General features: G+C 43.1%; 1 protein-coding gene and 1 long non-coding RNA gene across 3 annotated transcripts in view; one reads left to right on the top strand and one right to left on the bottom strand.

The window, feature by feature from the left end:
- Window positions 1-845: 845 nt before the first annotated feature.
- On the bottom strand, window positions 846-11,007 carry LOC132438774 (uncharacterized). Its single transcript, XR_009522221.1, has 4 exons — window positions 10,874-11,007; window positions 9,312-9,550; window positions 1,521-1,569; window positions 846-980 (listed from the first exon to the last, which is right to left on the bottom strand). It is a non-coding gene; the product is annotated as an uncharacterized lncRNA (long non-coding RNA).
- A 268-nt stretch (window positions 11,008-11,275) lies between these two features.
- GSPT1 (G1 to S phase transition 1) overlaps window positions 11,276-23,878 on the top strand; it is a 36,003-nt gene continuing 23,400 nt past the window's right edge. The window contains exon 1 of one of the 2 annotated variants that reach the window (XM_060031762.1): window positions 11,276-11,901. In XM_060031762.1, the coding sequence (XP_059887745.1) occupies window positions 11,553-11,901 (349 nt within the window). In that variant the 5' untranslated portion in view covers window positions 11,276-11,552. The remainder of the gene's footprint in view (window positions 11,902-23,878) is intronic. The other variant, XM_060031761.1, reaches the window with a different exon arrangement.

Raw genomic sequence — 23,878 nt, 5'->3', positions numbered from 1 at the left:
CATTTTTAGAATGTGCGGCCATCCTGTTGGAATCAGTGACGGTTTTAAAACCACAGATTTGTTTTTAATCCAACTGATCAGAAAACAGCTTATTTGTTAAAGCAAAGCTTTAAAAGATTCTTTACAGGAGCTAGTTTGTGCAGTTTCTGATTGAGTCCCTATGCAAGACACACGAGTGATGTTAGCATTATGTGTGAAGATGTGGAGGATGAGCCCCAGCTTTGCAGTCTGACAGATCCGGGTTCAAGTCATTCAATTTCTCTGAAGTTGAATTTTCTCCCTTTGACAACGGAGATATGACCCTTCAGGGCTGCTGTGACACTAAAGATAAATAAATTTTGAAGTTACAGTAAAGATAATAACCGTAAGAGCCAGCAATTCCACTTCTGGGTATATACCCAAAAGAATCGAGAGCCAGGACTCAAAGATACTTGTATACCAATGTTCACAGCAGCATTATTCACAGTAGCCAAAAGGTGGAAACCACCGAGTGTCCATCAACAGGTGAAAGTGTTAGGGGAAACACTAACTGAAACCCTGGCCAGGCAAGATAGTAGCCACTTGCATGAGTTATCTTACAACAGCAGGTCCTGGTAAGGAAAGCGGAACTAACAAGCTACCACCAAGAATTCGGGAAAGGTCAAAAGGAGAGACTCTAGTCCATATGTCCTACCAACCTCCCAGAATCCTTCTTACTGGAATCCGTCTTGGCTGAGCGATGTGTGCGCCACCAGGAAGGACCCTGAGTCAGAATGATTGGCCAGAGACAACCTGGAAACTAACCCCATCACCATAAAACCCGAGACTGCGAGCCACATGGCAGAGCAGTTCTCCCGGGTTCCCTTACCCCGCTGCTCTCCTCCCAGGCGCTCCTTCCCAATAAAGTCTCTTGCTTTATCAGCACGTGTGTCTCCTCGGACAATTCATTTCCAAGTGTTAGACAAGAGCCCACTCTGGGGCCCTGGAAGGCGTCCCCCTTCCTGCAACAAATGGATAAACAAAATGTGGTATAAACCTACAATGGAATATTATTCAGCCTCACAAAGGAATCAGATTCTGATACAACATGGATGAACCTTGAAAACATGCTAAGTGAAATTCACCAGACACAAAGGGACAAATACTGTATGATTCTACGTATGAGGTGCCTAGCATAGGCAAATTAATAGAGACAGAAAATAAAATAGAGGTTATCGGGGGCTGGGGGAAGGGAGTTATGGTTTACAAAGTTTCTGTTAGGGATGATGAAAAAGTTCTGGAGATGGATGGTGGTGAGGGTTGCAGAACAGTATGGATGTACTTAATGCCACTGAACTAAAAGTGATTAAAATGGTAAATTTTTGTTAGGTATATTTTACCCCAATTCTTTAAAAATAAAAAATTAAAGATAATAAAGATAGTTATTTTTGTTAATAAATTATAATTGCTGTCATTACATATTTGTATAATATATACATGATTTGTAGGCTAGCTGTGCAGCTTAAAACTACTGAACCTAGTCGGAGTTTTCCTCGTCTTACCTGTACCAGACCTTTCTCAGCAAGGGGTCTGTAGAAACGTGCGGGGACCCTGGAAAGAAAGGTGCAGGCTCTTAGGTGTAAAACATCACAAGCACTACGGTAATACCTCAGGAATAACGAACGCTGATTTCTGCAGAATGAATCAACTTTTCATCTGAGTCAGCTGATTACTATCAGACTTTCTCTGTGCTCTCTGTTATGGGTCTTTTACGTTCACAAAGGGAATGTAATGAGATAATCATTAGCCCTCAGACAGCTATTTCAAATGTAAATCAATAAGCCCGTGGAACCTGGGGACTGCTGCTATTTAGACACCTTTTTTTTTTTTTTTTTGCGGTACGCGGGCCTCTCACTGCTGTGGCCTCTCCCGTTGCGGAGCACAGGCTCCGGACGCGCAGGCTCAGCGGCCATGGCTCACGGGCCCAGCCGCTCCGCGGCATGTGGGATCTTCACGAACCCGTGTCCCCTGCATCGGCAGGCGGACTCTCAACCACTGCGCCACCAGGGAAGCCCTAGACACCTTTTAATGGCCAACCTCTGCTAACCCAGGGAGAGAGTTGGGCCATGCCGGCTGAGGAAACAGGCAGCTCTTAGGGTGGTCCTGGTAGTTTCATTCTGCTTCAGGGGGACAAACCCATTTACAGGGAACCCCAGGAGGTCCGCGATCATTAAACTTCTTGGATTTTGGCCACGGAGGGCACTGGGATTACCTTGGCTAAGATCTCTGAATAGAAGCATTTCCTTCAGATGAATGGACAAAGTGACGTAAAAGATTTACTCACAGAAGCATCTCTGATTCCTGGGGAAACCAGAACAACGAGTTTTCCTAGCAGTTCATTGGGAAGGTGGTTAACACACAGGAGCCGGTGAGGAAGCCAATTTCAGGACAAAAACCAGTTGATTAACCAAGACGGAGTTCTCAGGCTCAAAGTCATTGTGATCTTGTTGGCATCACCAAGTTTTAACAACATTGTAAGTAGATAGGGTAGGGTCCCCAGAGAAACAGAAACAGGCATGGCTGTCTTGACATAAAAGAAGGCATTTTGGGTCTAAGCCATTTTGTGATCTAAGCCTGGCCACAAGGATTGCCCTTGAACAGGTCTCAGTAATTAGTGATCTTAAGAGAAGTGAGGGAATGCAGGAACAAAGGAAAAACAGTCAAGAAACAATAGTTCAGCGATAAAACAGAGTCCTAGTTCCTTCTCAAGGGATACACATCACAATCTAATACCGTCTTTGAGTTCTGCAGGAACTCAGGTGGAGGACAGAATGATGTTGACCCTCGTGACTTCAATCAACTGAAGATTGGACTCTGTTGACCTTGGCCCCAATTCTATGCTGACTTCTCCTCTGCGCAAGCTCCTTCATGAATATGCATGTACCCTTAGCTTAAAACCTCCCCAATTTTGCTGTTCAGGGAGACACTGCTTTGGGAAAGATCCCCGGTGTTTTCTATACTTGCTGCAGATGATAAATCCTTCCTTTCCCTGCTCTTTGGCTTGGTTGTGTCTTTTGGCTGGACACCCACCCAGAGGAGAATCGAGTTTTTCAGGTAACAATATCACTGTCATCATCATCATCGTCATCTGCTATCAATTCAGTCCCTTACCTTTTTTTTTTTAATTTATTTATTTTATTTATTTTATTTTTGGCTGTGTTGGGTCTTTGTTGCTGCACGCGGGCTTTTCTCTAGTTGCGGCGAGCAGGGGCTACTCTTCCTTGTGGTGCGCGGGCTTCTCATTGCAGTGGCTTGTTGCAGAGCACCGGCTCTAGGAGCGTGGGTTTCAGTAGTTGCAGCACGCGGGCTCAGTAGTTGTGGCTTGCGGGTCTAGAGCGCAGGCTCAGTAGTTGTGGCACACAGGCTTAGTTGCCCCGCACCATGTGGGATCTTCCCGGACCAGGGCTCGAACCCGTGTCCCCTCTGTTGGCAGGCAGATTCTTAACCACTGCGCCACCAGGAAAGCCCTTTTCCCTTACCTTTTAAATCTTTTACAATGCAGTCTTCTTTGTGAAGAATTGTTTATGCATTTGTGACTCATTGAGACCCCTTTTGATGTCACCTCTTAGGTCATTTCATTTCAAACTGCATTTCCATTAATCTAGACTTAAAAAACAAACAGGGACTTCCCTGGTGGTCTAGTGGTAAAGAATCCGCCTGCCAACGTGGGTTCGATCCCTTGTTAGGGAACTAGGATCCCACGTGCCATGCGGCAATTAAGCTTGTGCGCCACAACTATTGAACTCGTGTGCCTCAACTAGAGAGCCCATGTGCCGCAAACTACAGACCCTACGTGCTCTGCAGCCCGCGCCACAACTAGAGAGAGAAAACCCACAGGCCACAACTAGAGAGAAGCCTCCATGCCACAACAAAGACCCGACGCAGCCAAATAAATAAATAAATATTTAAAAATAAATAAATAAAAACCAAACAAATACCACGAAGTTTGGTGATGGTGTCACACCTGTGACTATACTAAAAACCACTGAGTTGTACCCTTTATTGTTAATTTTTAAATATTTATTTTATTTATTTATTTGGTTGCGCTGGATCTTAGTTGCAGCTCGCGGTCTCCTTAGTTGCAGCTTGCTGGCTCCTTAGTTGTGGCATGCAAACTCTTAGTTGCAGCATGCATGTGGGATCTCGTTCCCTCACCAGGGATCGAATCCAGGCCCCCTGCACTGGGAGCATGGAGTCTTAACCACTGTGCCACCAGAGAAGTCCTGAGTTGTACCCTTTAAATAGGCAAATTGTATGGCATGCAAATTAAATCTCAATAAGCTGTTAAAAACAAACAAACCACACAAAATGAGAAAGTCTAGCCAAAATGCAGAACCAGTCAATTTACCACAGTATTTGTTGCCAATTTCAACAAAATGTTTGCTGGGTGAGGAAATCAAGCAGCAAGCAGTGTACTTTCTATTCATTATTGCTATCTGGGCTGGCATGCCCCTCTGGTTCCAAATTTCTATGAATAATTCAGAGTTGGCTACATTTAGCAAGAACAAAAACTCTGGCGGGGCAGGGAGGGATAAATTAGGAGTTTAGCGTTAACATATACACACTACTATATGTAAAATAGATAATCAATAAGGACCTACTGTATAGCACTGGGAACTATACTCAGTATTTTGTAATAACCCATAAGGGAAAAGAAACTGAAAAAGAATATATATATATTCTTTTCAAGAATGGTAAAGTGGGGACTTCCCTGGTGGCACAGTGGTTAAGAATCTGCCTGCCAATGCAGGGGACACGGGTTTGAGCCCTGGTCCAGGAAGATCCCACATGCCGCGGAGCAACTAAGCCCGTGCACCACAACTCCTGAGCCCGCACACCACAACTACCGAGCCCGTGCGCCTACAGCCCGTGCTCCGCAACAAGAGAAGCCACCGCACTGAGAAGCCTGCGCACCGCAACGAAGAGTAGCCCCCGCTCGCTGCAACTAGAGAAAGCCCTCGCGCAGAAACGAAGACCCAATGGAGCTAAAAATAAATAAATAAATTTATTTATTTTTAAAAAAAAGAATGCGAAGGTGATCAAATTCTGGCCAATGACATGAGAGGAGATACCTCATAGAGGCCTTCTGGGAAAAGTTTCCTCATTCCTAGAAGAGGGCTGCAGGATGATATGCTCTCTCTTGCTTCTCTGGACATGGCATCTGGAACTCTTATCTGGAGTCCTGCAGCCATCTTGGGACCAGCCTGAGGATGAAGCCAACACCCAGAGCAGCAGACAGATGGAAAGATGTAGGTCATTGGTGATGTCATTAAGCTCCCAAACAAATGGACTAAGAAGTCAGTCCTACCTTAGGGTTTATAGTTATGTAAGATAATACATTGCTCATGGTTAAATCTAGTTTGAATTGAAATTTCTGTAACTTGCTTCTGCAAGGATCCTGACAAGTATGTACAAGTGTGTACAAGTACTGTCAGTGTACAAGTACTGTCAGTGTAACAAAAAACTGGCAATAACCTAAAAGTCTATCAATAGGGAAATGGGTAAAAAAAAAAAAATGTATAAATAGATGGAGTTATTGTATAGCAGTTAAAAGATAAACACATAAAAGAGATTTTGTATACTATATGTAAATCTTAAAACAACATAGTGTATCTTTCATTGATTTGTATGTTATATGTATATAAATATGTCTTTAAATAGATTCAATGGATCACATTAAATATATGAGTGGTTGCCTTTTTTGAGGGGGTAGAATAGGACAGGGTTGGGTGTAAAGAGGTGGCCTGTGCACTGAAATTGTTCTATTTCTGATCTTAAAACATGAATCAAGATAATGTTAAAAATTGACAATCCTGGACTTCCCTGGTGGTGCAGCGGTTAAGAATCCGCCTGCCAACGCAAGGGACACGGTTTCGAGCCGTGGTCCAGGAAGATCCCACATGCCGCGGAGCGACAAAGCCCATGTGCCACAACTACTGAACCTGCGCTCTAGAGTCTGTGAGCCACAACTACTGGAATCCGCATGCCACAACTACTGAAGCCCGCATGCCTTGAGCCCGTGCTCCACAACAAGAGAAGCCACCACAATGAGAAGCCTGCACACCACAATGAAGAGTAGACCCTGCTCAACGCAATTAGAGAAAAGCCTGTGCGCTGCAACAAAGACCCAACACAGGAAGGGAGGGACAGAGGGAGGGAGGGTGGTGGGAGAGAGGAGGGAAGGAAGGAAGGAAGAAGGATTAAAAAAAAATTGACAATCCTGACATGCACACGCTGCTATATTTAAAATGGATAACTAACATCGACCTACTTTTAGCACTGGGAACTCTGCTCAGTATTATGTAACAACCTAAATGGGAAAAGAATTTGAAAAAGGATACATGTATATGTATAACTGAATTATTCTGCTGTACACCTGAAACTAACAGAACACTGTTAATCAACTATACTCCAACACAAAATAAAAAGTGAAAAAGAAATTGACAATCCTGCGCTTGTATGTAGCTATGTGAGTGTTTGTGATTCTTTGTACATTCTATATTTATAAAATCCTCAAAGGTGGAAAAAAATCTCCCTCCCCCAATGCTACCCCTGGCCCAAACAAATTTAATTAAGAAAGGCAGAAAAAAAAACATTCTTTTGGTAAAGACTTGGGAACTGAGGCTAACGTCTGTATAATTACAAGTGGGCTCTAAGAGTTCAGAAAACATGGCTTTTTGTTAGTATGAGAGTTTTTAACCTTTTAACTTTTTATTTTGAGGTAATTAGAGGCTCATAAGAATTTGCAAAGATATTACAAGAGGTCCTATGTCCCCACTACCCAGCTTTCCCCATGGTAACATCTTACATAACTATAGTACACTATCAAAACAAGGAAATCGACATTGCCACAATACAATTAAGTAGATTCTATACCTTACTGGGACTTCACCTGTTTGGTTGCACTGCACAGCCTGCAGGATCTCAATTCCCCAACCAGGGTTGAACCTGGGCCACAGCAGTAAAAGCTGAAAGCGCGGAATCCTAACCATTAGACCACCAGGGAACTCCCTTTAATGTCTTTAAGTTATAAAAACAATTTGCTCATCAACGAATTAATGGATAAACAAGAAGTGGTACATCCATACAAGGGAATATTTCTCCACCATAAAAAGGAATGAAGTACTGATACATACTACAACATTTTGAAAACATTTTGCTAAGTGAAAGAAGCCAGATACAAAAGGTTATATATTGTATGATTCCATTTATATGAAATGACCAGATTAGGTAAATCCTAGAGATAGAAAGGAGATTGGTGGTTTTCAGCAGCATTGGGGAGAGGAGATGGGGAGCATGTTCCCATGGGAATGGGAACCGTTACCACAACAGTTACGGGTTTCCTTATGCCATGATGAAAATGTTTTGGAACTATATAGAGGTGGTAGTTGCACAACACTGTAAATGCACTAAATACCACTGGATTGTTCACTTTGAAATGGTCAGTTTTATGTTATTTGAATTTCATCTCAATAAAAACATTTTAAAAGCAATTTGCTTGTTGTAGAGAAGTCCAAACATAAAAGTATGAGCAAAAATTGACAATTTTTTCTTCTCCCAGCTGCTCGCCTCTCCACATCCAATCCCACCGCACAAATACACCTTCCCTTAACTGCTTAATAGGTAACAGCCCATGTTTTAAAAAGCTTTATAACATACAGAGAGATACATATGTTTCCTTCTCTCCTGAATGTTTACTGAGCACTTTATCCATGTCAGGCAGGCAATGTTGTACCTGATGGGAAACTCCATGGTGAATAAGACAGACTGATGGAATTAATTTTCTAGTAAGAGGTGGGCAGTAAGCATGGGAATGAATATGAATTTCAGATTGTGAAAAAATGTGAAAAACTAAAAGTAGATAAGATGGTAGAGAGTGATGGTTGGCGGAGGGCCAGGGTGGCTAGGAGAGGTCTCTGAGCTGAGGACACAACATGTGAGCTGAATGACAACAAGCTAGAGAAGTGAAGATCTAGGGAAAGAGCATTCAAGGGAGAGGAAAAAAAGCTAGATATCTTTACAGAAATAGGAGTGTACTAGGTACATTGATCCACTAGGTACATTGATCCACTAGGTACAATGTACACATGTTAGATATCTTGCTTTTCCCCTACTTTGCCATATATTATACATGTATTTCCATGTTGGCCTCTCACTCTTTTTAATAGCTGCATGTTATTCCATAATATTGATACACCATCACTTAACCATTTCCCTGTTGATGGACATTCAGGTTGTTTCCAGTTTGGAGCTACTGCAAAAAATGCTGGAAAGAACAGCTTTTCACACTTGTGTTCATATTTCTGTAGAAAACATCTCGTGGAGTGGGACTGCTACATCAGTGTCCATTTGTGTGCACACATTTTCACCCACTAAAAGCCCGGGACAGCTTTGACTTTTCATATCAGTCTCATGTTCAGAAGTATAAAAGATAAACTCTTAGGTTAAAAAAACAAAACAAACTACTGTGTATTTGATTAAAGGTGCTAATGCTGTGACCCTGATTTAAAGGCAGAATAACTAAGCGGGGGGCTTGGATGACCACAGAGAATGAGAGAGAGAGAGAGAGAGAGAGAGAGAGAGAGAGAGAGAGAGAGAGAGGGGGAGAGAGAGAGAGAGAGAGAGAGGGAGAGAGAGAGAGAGACTGAGACTAGGAATGCCAGCAGGGGGGATTTGCATTGGAAGATGGGAATATCTGTGGTAAAATGGCTCAGACTTGAACAAGCATAGCTTTGCAAAGTTAAGCTGTTGTCAAGCTAACCCTGTGTGTGTATCACAGGGAATAGCAGGACGTCCTTGGAAAACTATCTCTTAAAGTTGACAATCCTGTGTCTCAACAGCCCCAGATGAATGTAAAAGGGCAGTATCGTCCCAGACTCCCTACTGATTCCTGCATTCAAAATTTATTAAGAATGTTTTTTATGCCAGGCATTATACTGGGCATTACAAATATAAAGAAGATGAATAAAAGATTCTGACCTCAAGTTGCCCAGTCTTAACACAACAGTAATTACCAAGACATTGTAAATCAACTATATTTCAATTTTTTTAAAAAAAAGAAAAACGTGGGAAAAAAGAAAGAGCTTCTCCCTTTCCTGCTTGGAACAGTGTCTCTACTCAGGCAGGTCAAAGCTTTTGAAAACAAACAGAGTGGATTCTTTCCTGAATAATTATCCTATTCAGGGACAGTTAATGACATCAACTTTTCTAAGCTGCAGTCTTAGCAGTTTCTTTGTCCCTACAAAAAGCACCAAAAGAAACTCTGCTAATTTAATTAGATGTGAAGAACTAACCTATCAGAGTGATCACCCAGTGCCCTCCGGGTGATTCCTCTTGAAGTATGGTATCTGATGACAAGGGTTGAAGAAGGACAGTGTGGTTCACCATCTGAGTCAGTTGCTTGTGTTGACACTTTCTTAGGAGTAGGTTGGGGAGAGCAAATCTTGAGTCAGAAGTCACTTTAGGCACTTTATTTCTGACACATTGTGTTTTCTTCTTCTTGTGACTCTGAGTCAATAGCAAGGCAGGTCTCCTATATATGGAAGAAGGTCTGATTTTTATATCAATCATCGGTAAATTCTCTGTAAACCTGAGGGCAATCACTTAATACCGACTTTAAAGCAGGTCACATAAGAAAGATCCAGTGGGGTCTTCAGAGAACTATATTAATAGGCTGTAAGCAGATTTTTGTATTAATCAAAGGAATAAATCCTCTGTTGTGGGGAGGAAAAAAATGTCCATGTCCAGAAGATTTCAGGGAGCATGAGCCACAGAGCTGTCGAGAAGCTCAAAGCCAGCCTTGTGGTAATGGAGGTCGCTGGTTTCTTTACATTTATAGAGCTCAATTTCCCAAGTGTTATGTGTTAAAGAAACAAAGCATCCATCAAATTTGCTAATTTAATATTAAACACAATTTCAAACCACTTAGGACTGGTTTTCAAAGGTAACTGACAGCTTTGTTTTTGATTTGTCTCATTAGGCTGAGTCCTCTTTTACCTTTAAAATAGATGTTTAAAATTAATACCTAGATCTAGATTTTGGACCTTAACATAAGGCTGTTAAGAAACATTCTTTCTGTGTTCCCCCCCGTACTCTGTTATTTCTAGCTAACAGGTTAGTTGCACTCTGTCTAGACTTCTTGCAGAAAAATATCAACAATATGTTTTTCTCTGTCTTGGGCTCCACGAGGGTGAATTAAAAGAAAACTTAACAGGTACTTTCCTACTTCGAGCAGTTGGGTCTACGTATTTGTCTTTCGCTTTTTTTCTTTTCCCATGTTTACGGAACCGCAACCTGGCAGCGTGAGATGCAGTCAATCAAGTATTTCGGGAAAACCTGAGCAAATCCGACCATTCAAAAGAAAACCACTTCACCTGAAGGTGTATAACGACGCTGGACGCACAAAAATAACCCTGTCAGTTGGGTCCAGCTGGCTACATCATGGAATATGGCAAACTTCTGTTTAGTTTGCAAAGCCCTTGGCCGGGAGGAGGAAGGGACGGAAAAGTTTGAGTGAAGGCTTTAAATGACTAGTCATACAGACAGTGAGTCATTGTAAGTTTCCAGTTAATAATCCCCTCTGCCGGGGTAGAACCTGGGCCAGAGCGCTTTATGAGCCACTTTGCAGTTTTAGTGGTAATGGGTCACGGTTTTATTGTCTCTTCCACCAAATGAATACAGAAAATGAAGGACGCCCTGCGTCGCCTTTGAAATGTAGGGCAAACTCTGGCTGGGGCGGGGAGGAGGAAGGTGGAAAGAAAGAGAACACTGTACGGAGACTGTAAGGCAGGGAACGCAGAGGGCTGATGAAAAGAGAAAGAAGGAATTTTCAGGAGTTGAAAGCTTTTTTCTCCACCTTAGAACTGCTGTTCGTTTTCCCGCGTCCTGTGTAGAACAGGACGGAGCGGGCCACCCCCGCGAGCTGAGAGACTCACGGTCCGCCGCCCCGCGCCGAATCGCACCAGGGCTCGCTCTCACCCCTGCCCCCACCCGGTGACAGGTGGGGCAGCCGAGCTTCGACCAGACCTCCGCCTCCTCGCGCTGCATGCCGGGAGCCGGCGCCGCTTCCGGTTGCTCCGGGCCCCGAACTCCGACTCCCGTCGGCCCCCGGGAAAACCGCAGAGGCGTCGCGCGGGTCCTGTCGGAACTCGTAGTTCCGCCTTCTGCCGCGCTTCATAGGTGGAAACGGGGTTGACCGGGGCCGAGAACTACCGAGGCGAAGGTACGGGTAGCGGCGAGGGGTCAATCTGCTCCGGGCGTGGGGTTGGCGCTGAGACGGTCGGAGGTGGTTGGGGCTGGGTGGGAGGAGATCCGCTCGCACACACGAGGAGGGTTGAGCCGCTGCTGCCGTTGTCGTCGCGAGTGCGGAGTCGGGACTGGAGCTGCTGCCGCGACGACGCCGGGAATTGTGCCGCTAGCCCCCGGGCTTTCTGCCTCGCCGCTTCCCTGGGTCAGCGCGGCCTGCTCCTCCCCGGCCCATAGCCCCCGCCTCCATTTCCCGCCCTCGCTTTACCACACACACGGCCCCCCCGATCATGGATCCTGGCAGTGGTGGCGGCGGTGGTGGCGGTGGCGGCGGCGGGAGCAGCAGCAGCAGCGACTCAGCACCGGACTGCTGGGACCAGGCAGACATGGAAGCCCCCGGGCCAGGCTCGTGCGGCGGCGCCGGCGGTCTCTTGGCGGCGGCGGCCGAGGCCCAGCGTGAGCACCTCAGCGCGGCCTTCAGCCGGCAACTCAACGTCAACGCCAAGCCCTTCGTGCCCAACGTCCACGCCGCCGAGTTCGTGCCGTCCTTCCTGCGGGGCCCGGCCCAGTCGCCGGCACCCCCACCTGGCGTCGCCGCCAACAACCACGGAGCCGGCAGCGGCGCGGGAGGCCCTTCGGGTAAAGGGCCGGGACGCGGGGCAGCCCCGGGACGCGGGAGGTAGCCGGGCTGCGAGAGCGGGAGCAGCCGGCCTGGGGGCCGGAGCTCACCTGGGATGGGGCCCGGGATGGGGTCGAGGGCGCGCCTCGCCGGGCCGGGGACGCGTGGCCGTGGGGCTGGGCGGCACGTGGGGTGCTGACAGCGGCGCCCGCTGTCCTGGGTGGGGCGGCCCCGGTCCGGGGAGGCGGACTGCGTAGGCTGACCGCGGCGGAGGGCCGGTCGGGGCGGGAGCAGGGTGCCGGGCACACCGGAGGGGCCTGGTGTCCGCTCCTCCCCCCCGGGGCCGCAGTTCCCCGCTGGAAGTGGGAACAGTATGGGACGGAGAGGGGGACGGCCGCGGGTCAGTGCCACGAGGCCTAGAAGTGAGGACAGATGGAGCCAGGAGGAGTCGGCCGGATGGGCGTTGAGAGAGATGAGGAGTTGGGGAGGACGACTGGTCGAGTTTTCCCTTCACCTTGGGCCTAGGCGAGAGAGCGTCTCTCGCTGCAATTTCTATTACTGAAACTGTAATTACATTTAACAGATCTACGGCACCGAACCGTCCTGAAGGAATCCCAGGATGCATTGCAGTCTTGCGATGGGGCAGAAACTGTTGGCTATCTATAGATCTTTTTCACCCTTAGCATTTTGTAAGCTTGTGAAGTTCACAGTGTCCCAAAGTTAGAGTTCCTCACTTAACATTAAAGTGTGTAGGAGACTACGCTGATTTGTGTGCCCTTTTTATAAGTGGGATTTGGACTCTTCTCCTTAGTTGGTGACACGTTTAGAATTTTTATTGCGTTAAAATCGTTTGCCTTATTAAGGTTGCTTGGTGTAACTCTCTCTCTGTGCTCCTGTGTCAGGAATTAGTCTGTTCAAACTTATTAGGTGTCACACGTCGTTTTGACCATAGCGAGTAGATAGGCTTTCTGTGGTTTCAAGTTAAGTTGTCTTCAAAACTCTGAGTATTTAGGGGCTGCCTAAGTGATGGCATGCTTTCAGGTACTGATTTTGTAGGAATGTCAAATGAGTGAACTTGATTTCTCTTTAAAGTTCTATATTGTAGCACTTCTTGGACAAGTAGACATTGTAAAAGTGCTCTAGGAGTTTAGTTTCTTCAGAGACTTTGGCTACAGTTTTCTCTCTAGAGGCAAAAAGCGAGTTTGGGGAAATGTTTCTGGGAAGTATGTCTGTGAGCACACAGTTCGGATTTGCTTGTTTTATTGACTGGTATTTCTTTTACTGTGTGAAGCCGTTGAAGTTTGCCCTTTGAATAAGGAAGCTTAGCTTTGCTTAGACCAAGTCCTTTGGGCCACATAAACTAGTTCGCTTACTAACTCCTAAAAGTGCCTCTTTCCCCAAACCTTATCATGAAGTTTGCTTTTATCCAGCCATTTTATTTTTTGGCCCTCCCTCCTAACTCTGGAGTTGCCAGTCATCAAGGGACCATCGTCCTTAGAGCAGTGGTCTGGAATGGTGGTCATTCTTGAGTAAGTAGGCATTACCTCTTATGTAGAAGGACTGTCTTTTCTCTTCCCGGTATTTGCCAATTTGCAGTTTTAATCCTTTGCTCTGTGACACTGCTAGAAATTGGAGATGTAAGAATGTATAGGAAAGTGGTTGTCCCTACCTTATGGTCCCTACATTGTGGTCAGTTTTTTCTTTTTTTAATCAGAAACCTATCTTGGTGTTACTGACTCTATCAGCTGCTTCTGCAAAATGCCAGTTAATGTTAAAACAACAACAGCAACAACAACCACCCATCCTCTGTAGGATGTCTGTTTGGAAAAGAATGGATTTTCTAAATTGAGGTCCAGAGTTAATGTGGCACCGTTGGATTGCATGTTCCAGCTCATTCAGGTCCATAAATTACCAGCATCAGAGCAGAGAACTATGGAAGAAGCAGGGAAAAAATTGGAAATAGCACTTAGGCTGAAATTTACAAAGGGGAAACCATAAAGTTTGCAAGTTTTTTATACTGAGGAAACGGACTGTAGGGCTAGCATGTTTTCTTCTGTTGTTAACCCATAGCTGAAATTGGTGGTGGGTGTGTTTTTAAACTAGATACCAGGGGAGCTCTTGAAGGAGTCTAGAGGTAGAGCACTAGAATGAATGACTTTTAAAATGAATGAATGACTTTTAAAATGTATGTGTCTAGTATGAATATCTGTCATTCTCTGGAAAGAGGGCTAGTTTTCTCTTTTTCTCTCTTCCTTTCTTTTTTCTTTCTTTCTTTTTTTTTTTTTAAATTATTTCAGTGGTGCTTTGAGCAGCAGGTAGAGGAAGATGCTTTGGCACAAAGCGTCATTCACTTTCACTGGCAGGCTGCTGGTTAATGCTTATATCCAGCTATCTCGAGTCAGAACTTGGGATTCAGTGTTGACCTTGGATCCCTTTGAAAATTTTTAATATAGGTTTCCAGAGAAATGATTAAGTAGAACTCATGTAAGTGTAATTAAGTATAATTCACTTAAGAGCAGTTCTCTACAGATGCAAGTAAAGTGGCTAAGTGATGGTCGTTTAGAATCCCTGAAATGAATGAAAATGTAGACAAGGGTTGTGTGTGCTAGAACAAACATTTTCTGTGATCGAATGTACTTATTTTCAGTTTCAATTTGCACCAAGTTCAGTCTTGCTCTGTCTTTTGAAATGAGAAACAGGTTCAGCAATGTTAATCAGGGTTACTTGGTGTCTTGGTCTGTTTGGGCTGCTATAACAAAATACTGTAGACTTGGTAGCTTGTCAGCAACAGAAATCTATTGCTCACAGTTCTGAAGCCTGGAAGTCTGAGATCAGGGTGCCAGGCTGGATGGGTGAGGGCCCTCTTTCCTCTTCTGGATAACAGAATGCATACTGACTTCTTTCTGTGTCCTCACAGGGCTGAAGAGGCAAAGGAGCTCTCTGGGGCTTCTTTTAGAAAGGCACTAATCCCATTCATGAGGGCTCTGCCCTCATGACCTAAGGCCTCCCAAAGGCCCCACCTAATACCATCACTTTGGGCATTAGGATTTCAACATACGAATTTTGGGAGGAACGCAAAACATTCAGGCCATAGAATCTGGACTTTTAGACACTGCCAGAGCTTCTAAAGTAATGGTGTAGAGTTCGTACAGTTCTTTCTGTCATCCCACCCTCAATGCCTCTCAAAACTCTGCGGTTGTAAAATGGGTATAGAATAAAAGTAGCAGTCCCCAGTGAGCCCTTAGAGGGGGCTTATCTCCCAAATATAACGAATTATATTGAATTTTAAAGAGAAATGTTCTGTTTTGTAGTGTTTGGTTTTTGCTGAATGCCTTGTGGAGAAGGGACTTTTTTTTGATGGTTGTTACGATTCACATACCATAAAATTCACCTTTTAAAAGTTCAGCGGTTTTTTAGTATATTCACAAAGTTGTGCTACTGTCCCCACTTGGTGGATGCTTGTTAATCACTGAATTTTCCCAAAGGTGACCTCCTCAGGGCCACCAGAGTAGAGAAGATCCAGAGTCAAAGTAATGGTTGTTTTGTCCAGAAGGGCTCTTACACTTTATGTTAAAGAACACCAGCTGACTGATAGTTAAGTTTACATAGATGATAGATATGGTTCTCCACTTGACACTTGTTTTTCTTTTCTTATGTGACTGAAATGCCTGCAATAACAATTCTAATAGAAAGGATTTTTCAGATGGGACAGTGAATGGGATACGTGGGTTGAGGAGATTAGAGAAAGTATTGTTCCTGGAGTATTATTTCTTTTCCTACCTTGACTTACTGATTATTAGAGATCATTCGGTTTTGGCTCTTGTTTCATGATTTTACATGTTGGAACGGCTCAGGTGTGAGGATATAGGGAACAAGTGAGGGCATCCGCTAGTGCTATGCCATGTTGAGCAGCTGTTTAAACTGTTAGAAATTTTGATTGGGAATAAACCTTCTTTATTTTTTATTTATTTATTTTTTTGGCCATGTCACTGCATGTGGGATCTTAGTTCCCTGACCAGGGATGGAACCCGTGCCCCCTGCAGTGGAAGAGCAGAGTCATAACCACTGGACCGCCAGGGAAATCCCATGGGAATAAACCTTCTTTAGAGCAGGTTTTATTCAGTGCTTTTTGCTTCTGTGTGTGTGTGTGTCCTTTGTTTATTTTTCACCTTTTCTGGAATTGTACTGCATGAAAAGATAACAATTAAAACATATCACAGCGAGTTAGGGAAATATTGTAGAGAACAGATTTTAGCCTTGTTTTTTTTGCTGGGGAGGAAAGTTAAAATAGCGTTGTCTTTCTGATTGGAGAGAAAGGAAGGAAGAAGAGATTTGATAAACTTTTGGGGTGAGTTAGCAGTATTAGAATGAAATTTTTTGAGATATGAATCTCTGGTTTTGCTCAGATATATGTATAGCAATTAGTGAACAGACATTTGCCTGCCTACAGAAGGCAGGATGCTGTGCTAGGCACTTGAAGTGGTACCACCAAAATGGAGAACTGTTTCTCAAGGAGTCTAAAAGGGAATCAGATACCCAGTTTACTCTAATGGAAGACACTTCTTGGTAAGAGGGCCAGGTACAGGGTGTAGAGGGCTTTCAAAGCTGAGAAGAATTGTTCACAGGTACCCTTGTATATATTCAGTCGTGAAATCTTAAAACCAAAGATCTGTTTTCTACTAAGTGTTCTTTGTGAATACCATAAGATTGGGGGTGAGTTTTTTGAGCTATAATTAACATATAAAATTCATCCTTTAAGTTTGTTAGAAATTTGCTAAAGTAGAGCATCAGTCATCTTTACACTACTTGTAAGTAGAAGCTTGTTTATTTCATATCAAACAGGAGTGAGTTACTGTGATTCTGGCTGTCTATTGGGCATGTTAATTTAGAATTTCATCATTCTATTCACAGTTCTTAGAAATGTTGGGGAAGCAAGAATTTGGCTACTAGTTGAAGGTCCTTGATCTTTCTGCCGTCCTCAGACTCCTTTTTTAGCTGTCAGTTGCTGATTCATACCAAAGCTTCTTAAAAGGTGTGTCCTTGTTTTCAGTAGATTTTAACAAAGCGTGGCTGGACTACAGATATGTAGTTGGTTTTTTCCATAAATCACTTTGTTCTAAGGAAACCTAGTCATTACAGTACTCTAAGTTAAACCAGTGCCCATTATACTCTACTTCCTAGGTGAGAGAAACACTTAGCAAGGATTTTTTGAGCATCTTTCACTAGCCTAGCTTGAGAGTGGTCACACCAAATTCCAGACCACATTCTGAAAAAGTAATTGTATGTCACTTCACTTGAAACAAAAAAAGCATACCTTAGCAAACTACTATGTATAAAATAAATAAACTACAAGGATATATTGTACAGCACAGGGAATATAGCCAGTATTTTATAACAACTATAAATGGAGTATAACCTTTAAAAATTGTGAATCACTGTGTTGTACACCTGAAACTTATGTAATATTGTGTATCAACTCTACCTCAATTAAAAAAAAAAGTGCGTACCTTAGGATGTCACTGGGGAAAATTCCCAGTTGACTAGTTCTATAGAACTCCAGTGGGTTACTGTACTGCTAAGTAGTCTGTGTCCATCTTCTTTGCAGAGTTTGGTTGCACATGGGTGTTTTTCTGTTTCCTTTGTACTTTTTTGTGGTATCTGAAATTAAATATCTCATTGTTTTTGCAGTAGATAGGATATAAATCATAAATAAGACTATCTTTTAGGTTTGTTTTAAAAGAGGGGAATTTTAGTTACTCTACAGAAAAGCCTAATCAGGTTGATATGTGGCATTGCTTTAGTGACTGAGTAAATAGGTTCTTAGAATGTTAGGGCTAGAAATGACCTGGCAGTAATACAGCCTCATTTTCAGATGAAGAAACTGAACCCTACAGATGCTGAGTGAATGCCTAAGGTCACTCACAGATTTAAGGACACAGTTGAGTCTAGAATCCAAATTTGCCAGCGCTCATTTAGTGCTCTCACTGCCACACCATGCTGTTTAATAATGGGGAAAAAGGGCATGCCTAGAGCTAATTACTACAACCTGCATGGATTTTCTGAGAGAGTGGCCCTGGAATTTGCTTTTCTTTATTTCATTCTTAAAAGTTTTTGTAATTATTACGGGGCTTTGAAATGCTTGTAATAATATTTTTTTTTTTTTTTTTTTTTTTGTGGTACGCGGGCCTCTCACTGTTGTGGCCTCGCCCGTTGCGGAGCACAGGCTCCGGACGCGCAGGCTCAGCGGCCATGGTTCACGGGCCCAGCCGCTCTGCGGCATGTGGGATCTTCCCGGACCGGGGCACGAACCCATGTCCCCTGCATCGGCAGGCGGACTCTCAACCACTGCGCCACCAGGGAAGCCCTCGTAATAATAAATTTATTGAGCAGTTACCATGTGGTTAATATGCCCTTATCTTCACAACAACCTCTTGAGGTATAGGTACTGTTGACCCATTTTTACGGATTAGAAAATTAAGGTTCAGAGAAGCTAAATAAACAGGTGAGGTGACATCCATGAATAAATGGAGGAGTTAGGATTAGAATCTAGGTCTGATTTCAAAGCTTATTCCTAGTAATAGGAACTCCTAGTTTCCTTGTGATTGGATATCAAAAGACCTTTTTGGCTGAGACACTTTTTCAGAAACTGGGCCTATGAGTTTGTGCACTATGGCACCGTCTCTATGTTCTTTCTCAGTAGTAGCTGGGTGACATTGTCATAAGTAGGCAATGCTCTAATTTAAAGTAATATTTTGAAATTACTTCTTCATACATTTTAGGAAATCATGTAGAATACTTTAAACAGCTCTGTTCACCACTGTCTGTAACATTGTGTGTTTTTATTTTTAGAGTGTTAGGTAGTTAAGGCAAAACCAGGGACACTTGTATATGTTCTGTGGGCTTTTCTTTCTGATGTCTGCCTTTACTATTTAACAGTGTTGTCTGTGGGAGAAAAATGCCTCAACGTGCAGTTTTGGTAAGACTATATGGTCACCTGTGTGCTAGAGAATTTTAGTTTTTTATTCAAGCTGTACTTTAACACCTCTTGGGTATTGTTTCTCTAGCTCCTTTCTTAGAAAATTGGCACATATAAAATTGTTTTTACTCTACTGAACCCTAACGGAAACTGCTTGAGTTAATTCAGTAAAAATTAACTGTATATTTATTCTATACAGTACACTGTGCCAACCTGTGGAGATTACAAGAGTAGAGACAAAAAAGCCTCCATATTTCAGAAAACCAGTCATTCTGGCAGTCCATAATCTCCTAGGGAACAAGAACTAAGCTATGTGTGTAGGTGGGTCTATAATTGAAAGAAGGGTCATATCCTAGAGGAGTTCAGAAGAGAGCTCATTAGCCCTTCGGGGTGGTGGGGTGGACCGGGAATGGGATAGAAGTGGAAAACCAGATAAGGCAAGTTCCTACCGCAATTGAGGAGACTACTCCTTCAGAGGAACTAGAACTGTGTACATGTGGCTATTTAATTTTAAAATTAAATAAAATCTAAAATTCAGTTCCTCGGTCACAGTAGCTACCTTGCAAGTGCTTTAATAGCCACATGTGGCTAGTGACTATCATCACAGCACAGATATAGCACATTTCCACCATTGTAGAAACTCGTATTGGACAGAATTGTCACACTGTTTCTCACTTCCATGCAGTGTAGGACATTTGTGACTTCTGTGACAACACTGAAGTTTTTATTTTTTTCTTTAATGAACACACCATTTAGCTAACAGGCGTAAGATATTTTAGTTAGGATGGCTATTTTAAATATCTGTATTTAGTGTGTAAAGAGGATTAGAGATTGGTTTTATATCTAAAGCAGTGCAGATTTAAATTGCTTATTTATGAAATATATGGATTAAGCCCATATATGAAATATATGGCCATACGTTTGGGGCTTCCCTAGTGGCGCAGTGGTTGAGAGTCTGCCTGCCGATGCAGGGGGGGACACAGGTTCGTGCCCCGGTCTGGGAAGATCCCACATGCTGCCGAGTGGCTGGGCCCGTGAGCCATGGCCGCTGAGCCTGCGCGTCCGGAGCCTGATCTCCGCAATGGGAGAGGCCACAACAGTGAGAGGCCCACGTACCGCAAAAAAAAAAAAAGAATTGGCCATACGTTTGTGTTTAAAACATGTAGCCGGAATTAAAACATGGTTTTCATTACCTGACACATGTATGTTCTTGACTAACCTGTACTGTGAACTGGCAAAATAGGAGTCTCCATGTTGAAGTCCTTTGATCCATGATCAAATCTTTAAAAACTTTTATATTCTTTAAAAAAATCGAGCTGAAATCCATATAACATAAAATTAACCATTTTAAAGTGAACAATTCAGTGACATTCAGTGTTGTAAAAACCATCACCTCTGTCTAGTTTTTTTTTTAATATATAAATTTATTTTATTTATTTTTGGCTGCGTTGGGTCTTTGTTGCTTCACGCGGGCTTTCTCTAGTTGCGGCGAGCGGGGGCTACTCTTCGTTGCAGTGTGTGGGCTTCTCATTGCGGTGGCTTCTCTTGCTGTGGAGCATGGGCTCTAGGCCCATGGGCTTCAGTAGTTGTGGCACATGGGCTCAGTAGTTGTGGCTCACGGGCTCTAGAGCGCAGGCTCCATAATTGTGGCGCATGGGCTTAGTTGCTCCGCGGCTTGTGGGATCTTCCTGGACCAGGGCTCGAACCCGTGTCCCCTGCGTTGGCAGGCGGATTCTTAGCCACTGCGCCACCAGGGAAGTCCCCACCTCTGTCTAGTTTAAAAATATTTTCATCACCCCAAAAGGAAACCTGTACCCATTAAGCAGTTACTTCCCATTCCCCTTTCCTTCCAGCTTCTGGCAACCACCAATCTGCTTTCTGCCTCTCTGGATTTACCTATTCTGAATATTTCTTGTAAATGGAATGGTATAACATGTGACCTTTTGTGACTGGCTTATTTCACCATGGTCAAATTTAACTAGCAATTTTAAGACCCAGATTATCATCTGTGTTAAACCACAGTCAGTACTGTTGCCCGACTGTTTTTTGGTAAAATCTTTTCTTGTTTTAAAAATTGTGGTAATAATTTTACCACAGTTACTTCTCTTTTTAACTTAGGGTGTGGCAGTTTTATTCACTCATACACTGATAACTTTCCTACTTAATTAGAATTATTCCTTTGAACACTTGATAAGGTTATGTTTCTGAACATGGAGATACCATTGGAAAATATGAAACCATAATTTCATTCCTTGGGAGGTTTACTTCTCTTTCACTAACAGATATGAACCATGCAGGACTTGAGAAATCAAGCACTAATAGTCACCTGTTTGCTAACCATAAACAAATGACTTTGGGCCTAGTAGAATTCTAAGTCCAGGATCAATAGTAGCCAGTAAATCTGGATGTGATATGCACTTTGAGTAAGACCAGAGTAGAATGAACAAGAAGGGGTTGCATGTGTGTGTGTGTGTGTGTGGAGACTGGGTACAGCCATACTGAGAAGCTTAAATTTAGGGAACATCTTATTATTATATCTGTGATTTTTCTGGTTCATTATTCCAAAAACATCCATCACTTTGCAGATGTCTCTAGCATTGCTATTAAGTTTATAATGTTATCCGTGGTCTGAATGCATGGAAAGCTTTTTTCCACTATGGGAAAACTATGGTCAACTTCTTATTTGGGGCCCCTTTAATAATATCATGAGGTGTATATTAAGCATTTAATTGCTTTTGGTACTTGACTCTGTAAGCTTTATAAACTTAAAACAAACATACTATAAAAGTTAAGATATTTTGAAAAACCATGACCAGATTTTGCATTATGCATCCATGGGGGTGATTTCATGACTGATGTCACTGTCATGAGAAGTGCCTTACAGCCTAATGCATGTATTGTATACTTGTAAATTTAAGAGTTGGTTCTAGAACTAGGTGATCAGGTGTATGTACTACTTCATTGCTCACTTGCAGTTTGGGTCATCTTAATAAGTGACAGGAGAGACCACCATACCAGTCATCTCAGTCTTTTCCTGCCTTAAAATATTTGTACATCATCACTTACTCTGTTTACTTTTTCTTTCTTTTCTTTTTTTTTTTTTTTTTTTTTGCGGTACGCGGGCTTCTCACTGCTGTGGCCTCTCCCGTTGCGGAGCACAGGCTCCGGACGCGCTGGCTGAGCGGCCATGGCTCACGGGCCCAGCCGCTCCGTGGCATGTGGGATCCTCCCGGACCGAGGCACGAACCTGTGTCCCCTGCATCGGCAGGCAAACTCTCAACCACTGCACCATCAGGGAAGCCCTCGGTTTACTTTTTCTGAGTGATTTTCAACAGGGGCTGTCTGAGGAAGGGCAAGATGACACTTACATAACTTGGAAAAGCCCAGTTGAGTCTGATATGTTAGATAGTAGTTATCTATTTCATAGGGTCTTCAGGGAAATTAAATGAGATAGCAGTTAGCACATAAGGGCTCAATAAAAATTAACTGGAGTTAGGGTAATTTGCCACCAACTTCACCCCTATCTCCAGCACTGCATGGATTGGTGAGTGCTTCTTATCCTTGTCTAGCCCATAATAGACACTCAGTGCATGTTAGCTGATAGAATTGAATTGATACTCAGTCATGTTTGGAGGTGGAGACTCATATTTGTTGAATATCTACTAGGTGCCACAAGTTATTTAATTGATACTATACAAATGTATTCTCTCATTTAATCTTGTCTGGCAGATGGCATGCCATTTCCATGATTCCAGTGAAATAATTGTATCTCATAATTTATAAATGACAAGCCAGGATTTAAAGCCAGGAGTCAGCTCAGTTCTGCCCTCTTGCTACTACCCTGTGCCACCTCCTCCATCCCTAGGGTGGTATGTGAACTTGATTCATTTATAGCACTGCCTGGCTTTCTCTGAAAATTGAGTAGTTTTTCCTTATCTTACCTATAAACTTTTTAAATAGGAAAACAAAATAAGTATATTACGTCTGAAGTACAATTCCTGTTACCTTCCAAACCGAGTTCAAAGGATTTTTTTCCCCCCAGTTTCTGTTAAAATACCCTGCTTAACCACATAAGTTGGGGTCATCTTAGACTTTGCATACTTCCTTTCTTCCTACTCCTGTCAGATATTGCTCCCATTATCTTTGCACTTAACACCTCCTCTAACTGTACTGCTTACTTGTCCTGATGGCATACTTTTTATAAGTAGTGTTTTTGGTCTTTCTGCCTTGTAGTCTTTACCTCTCTGGTTCATCTATGCACTACCATAGAATGATCCTCCTAAGTAACACTTGGCTGGTATGTCACTTCTTTCCTCAAAAAATTGGTTGCCCTTTACCTTTCAGGGATAGGAATTACATTTTTTTTTTTCTTCTTTTTTGGCCATGCCGTGCTGGCTTGCAAAATCCCAGTTCCCTGACCAGGGATTGAACCCAGGGCCATGGCAGTGAAAGCCTGGAATCCTAACTACTAGACCACCAGGGAACTCCCAGGAATTACTTTCTTCAGCACTTCATGTTATTGAAGATTGGGCCCAAAATTTTGTTGACTTATGGGTGTTAATACTTTCTGGGCATTGATTTTATTTTTTTCACACAAATCAACAATGTATTTCAGTTATTTTAGATCTAATAAAATTGCAGCTGTAGAATTCCAGATTCTATTCCATAATACAATATTAGTGTTGATTTTATTTTTAAAAATTTTTAATTTTTTTGTTAGTTTCTGCTTTATAACAAAGTGAATCAGCTGTACGTATACATCTATCCCCATATCTCCTCCCTCTTGCATCTCCCTCCCACCCTCCCTATCCCACCCCTCTAGGTGGTCACAAAGCACCGAGCTGATCTCCCTGTGCTATGCGGCTGCTTCCCACTAGCTATAAGTTTTACATTTGGTAGAGTATATATGTCCATGCCATTCTCTCACTTAGTCCCGGCTTACCCTTCCCCCCCACCGTGTCCTCTGAGCAATGATTTTAAATGTGAGTTTTGCAGGTTATTCTTTATTGGTGTGCAGGATT

This window comes from Delphinus delphis, chromosome 15, assembly GCF_949987515.2.
Source record: "Delphinus delphis chromosome 15, mDelDel1.2, whole genome shotgun sequence".
NCBI classification, from domain to species: Eukaryota; Metazoa; Chordata; class Mammalia; order Artiodactyla; family Delphinidae; genus Delphinus; species Delphinus delphis.
Note: the sequence above shows the minus strand (reverse complement) of the source record. Positions and strands in the feature narration are given on the sequence as shown.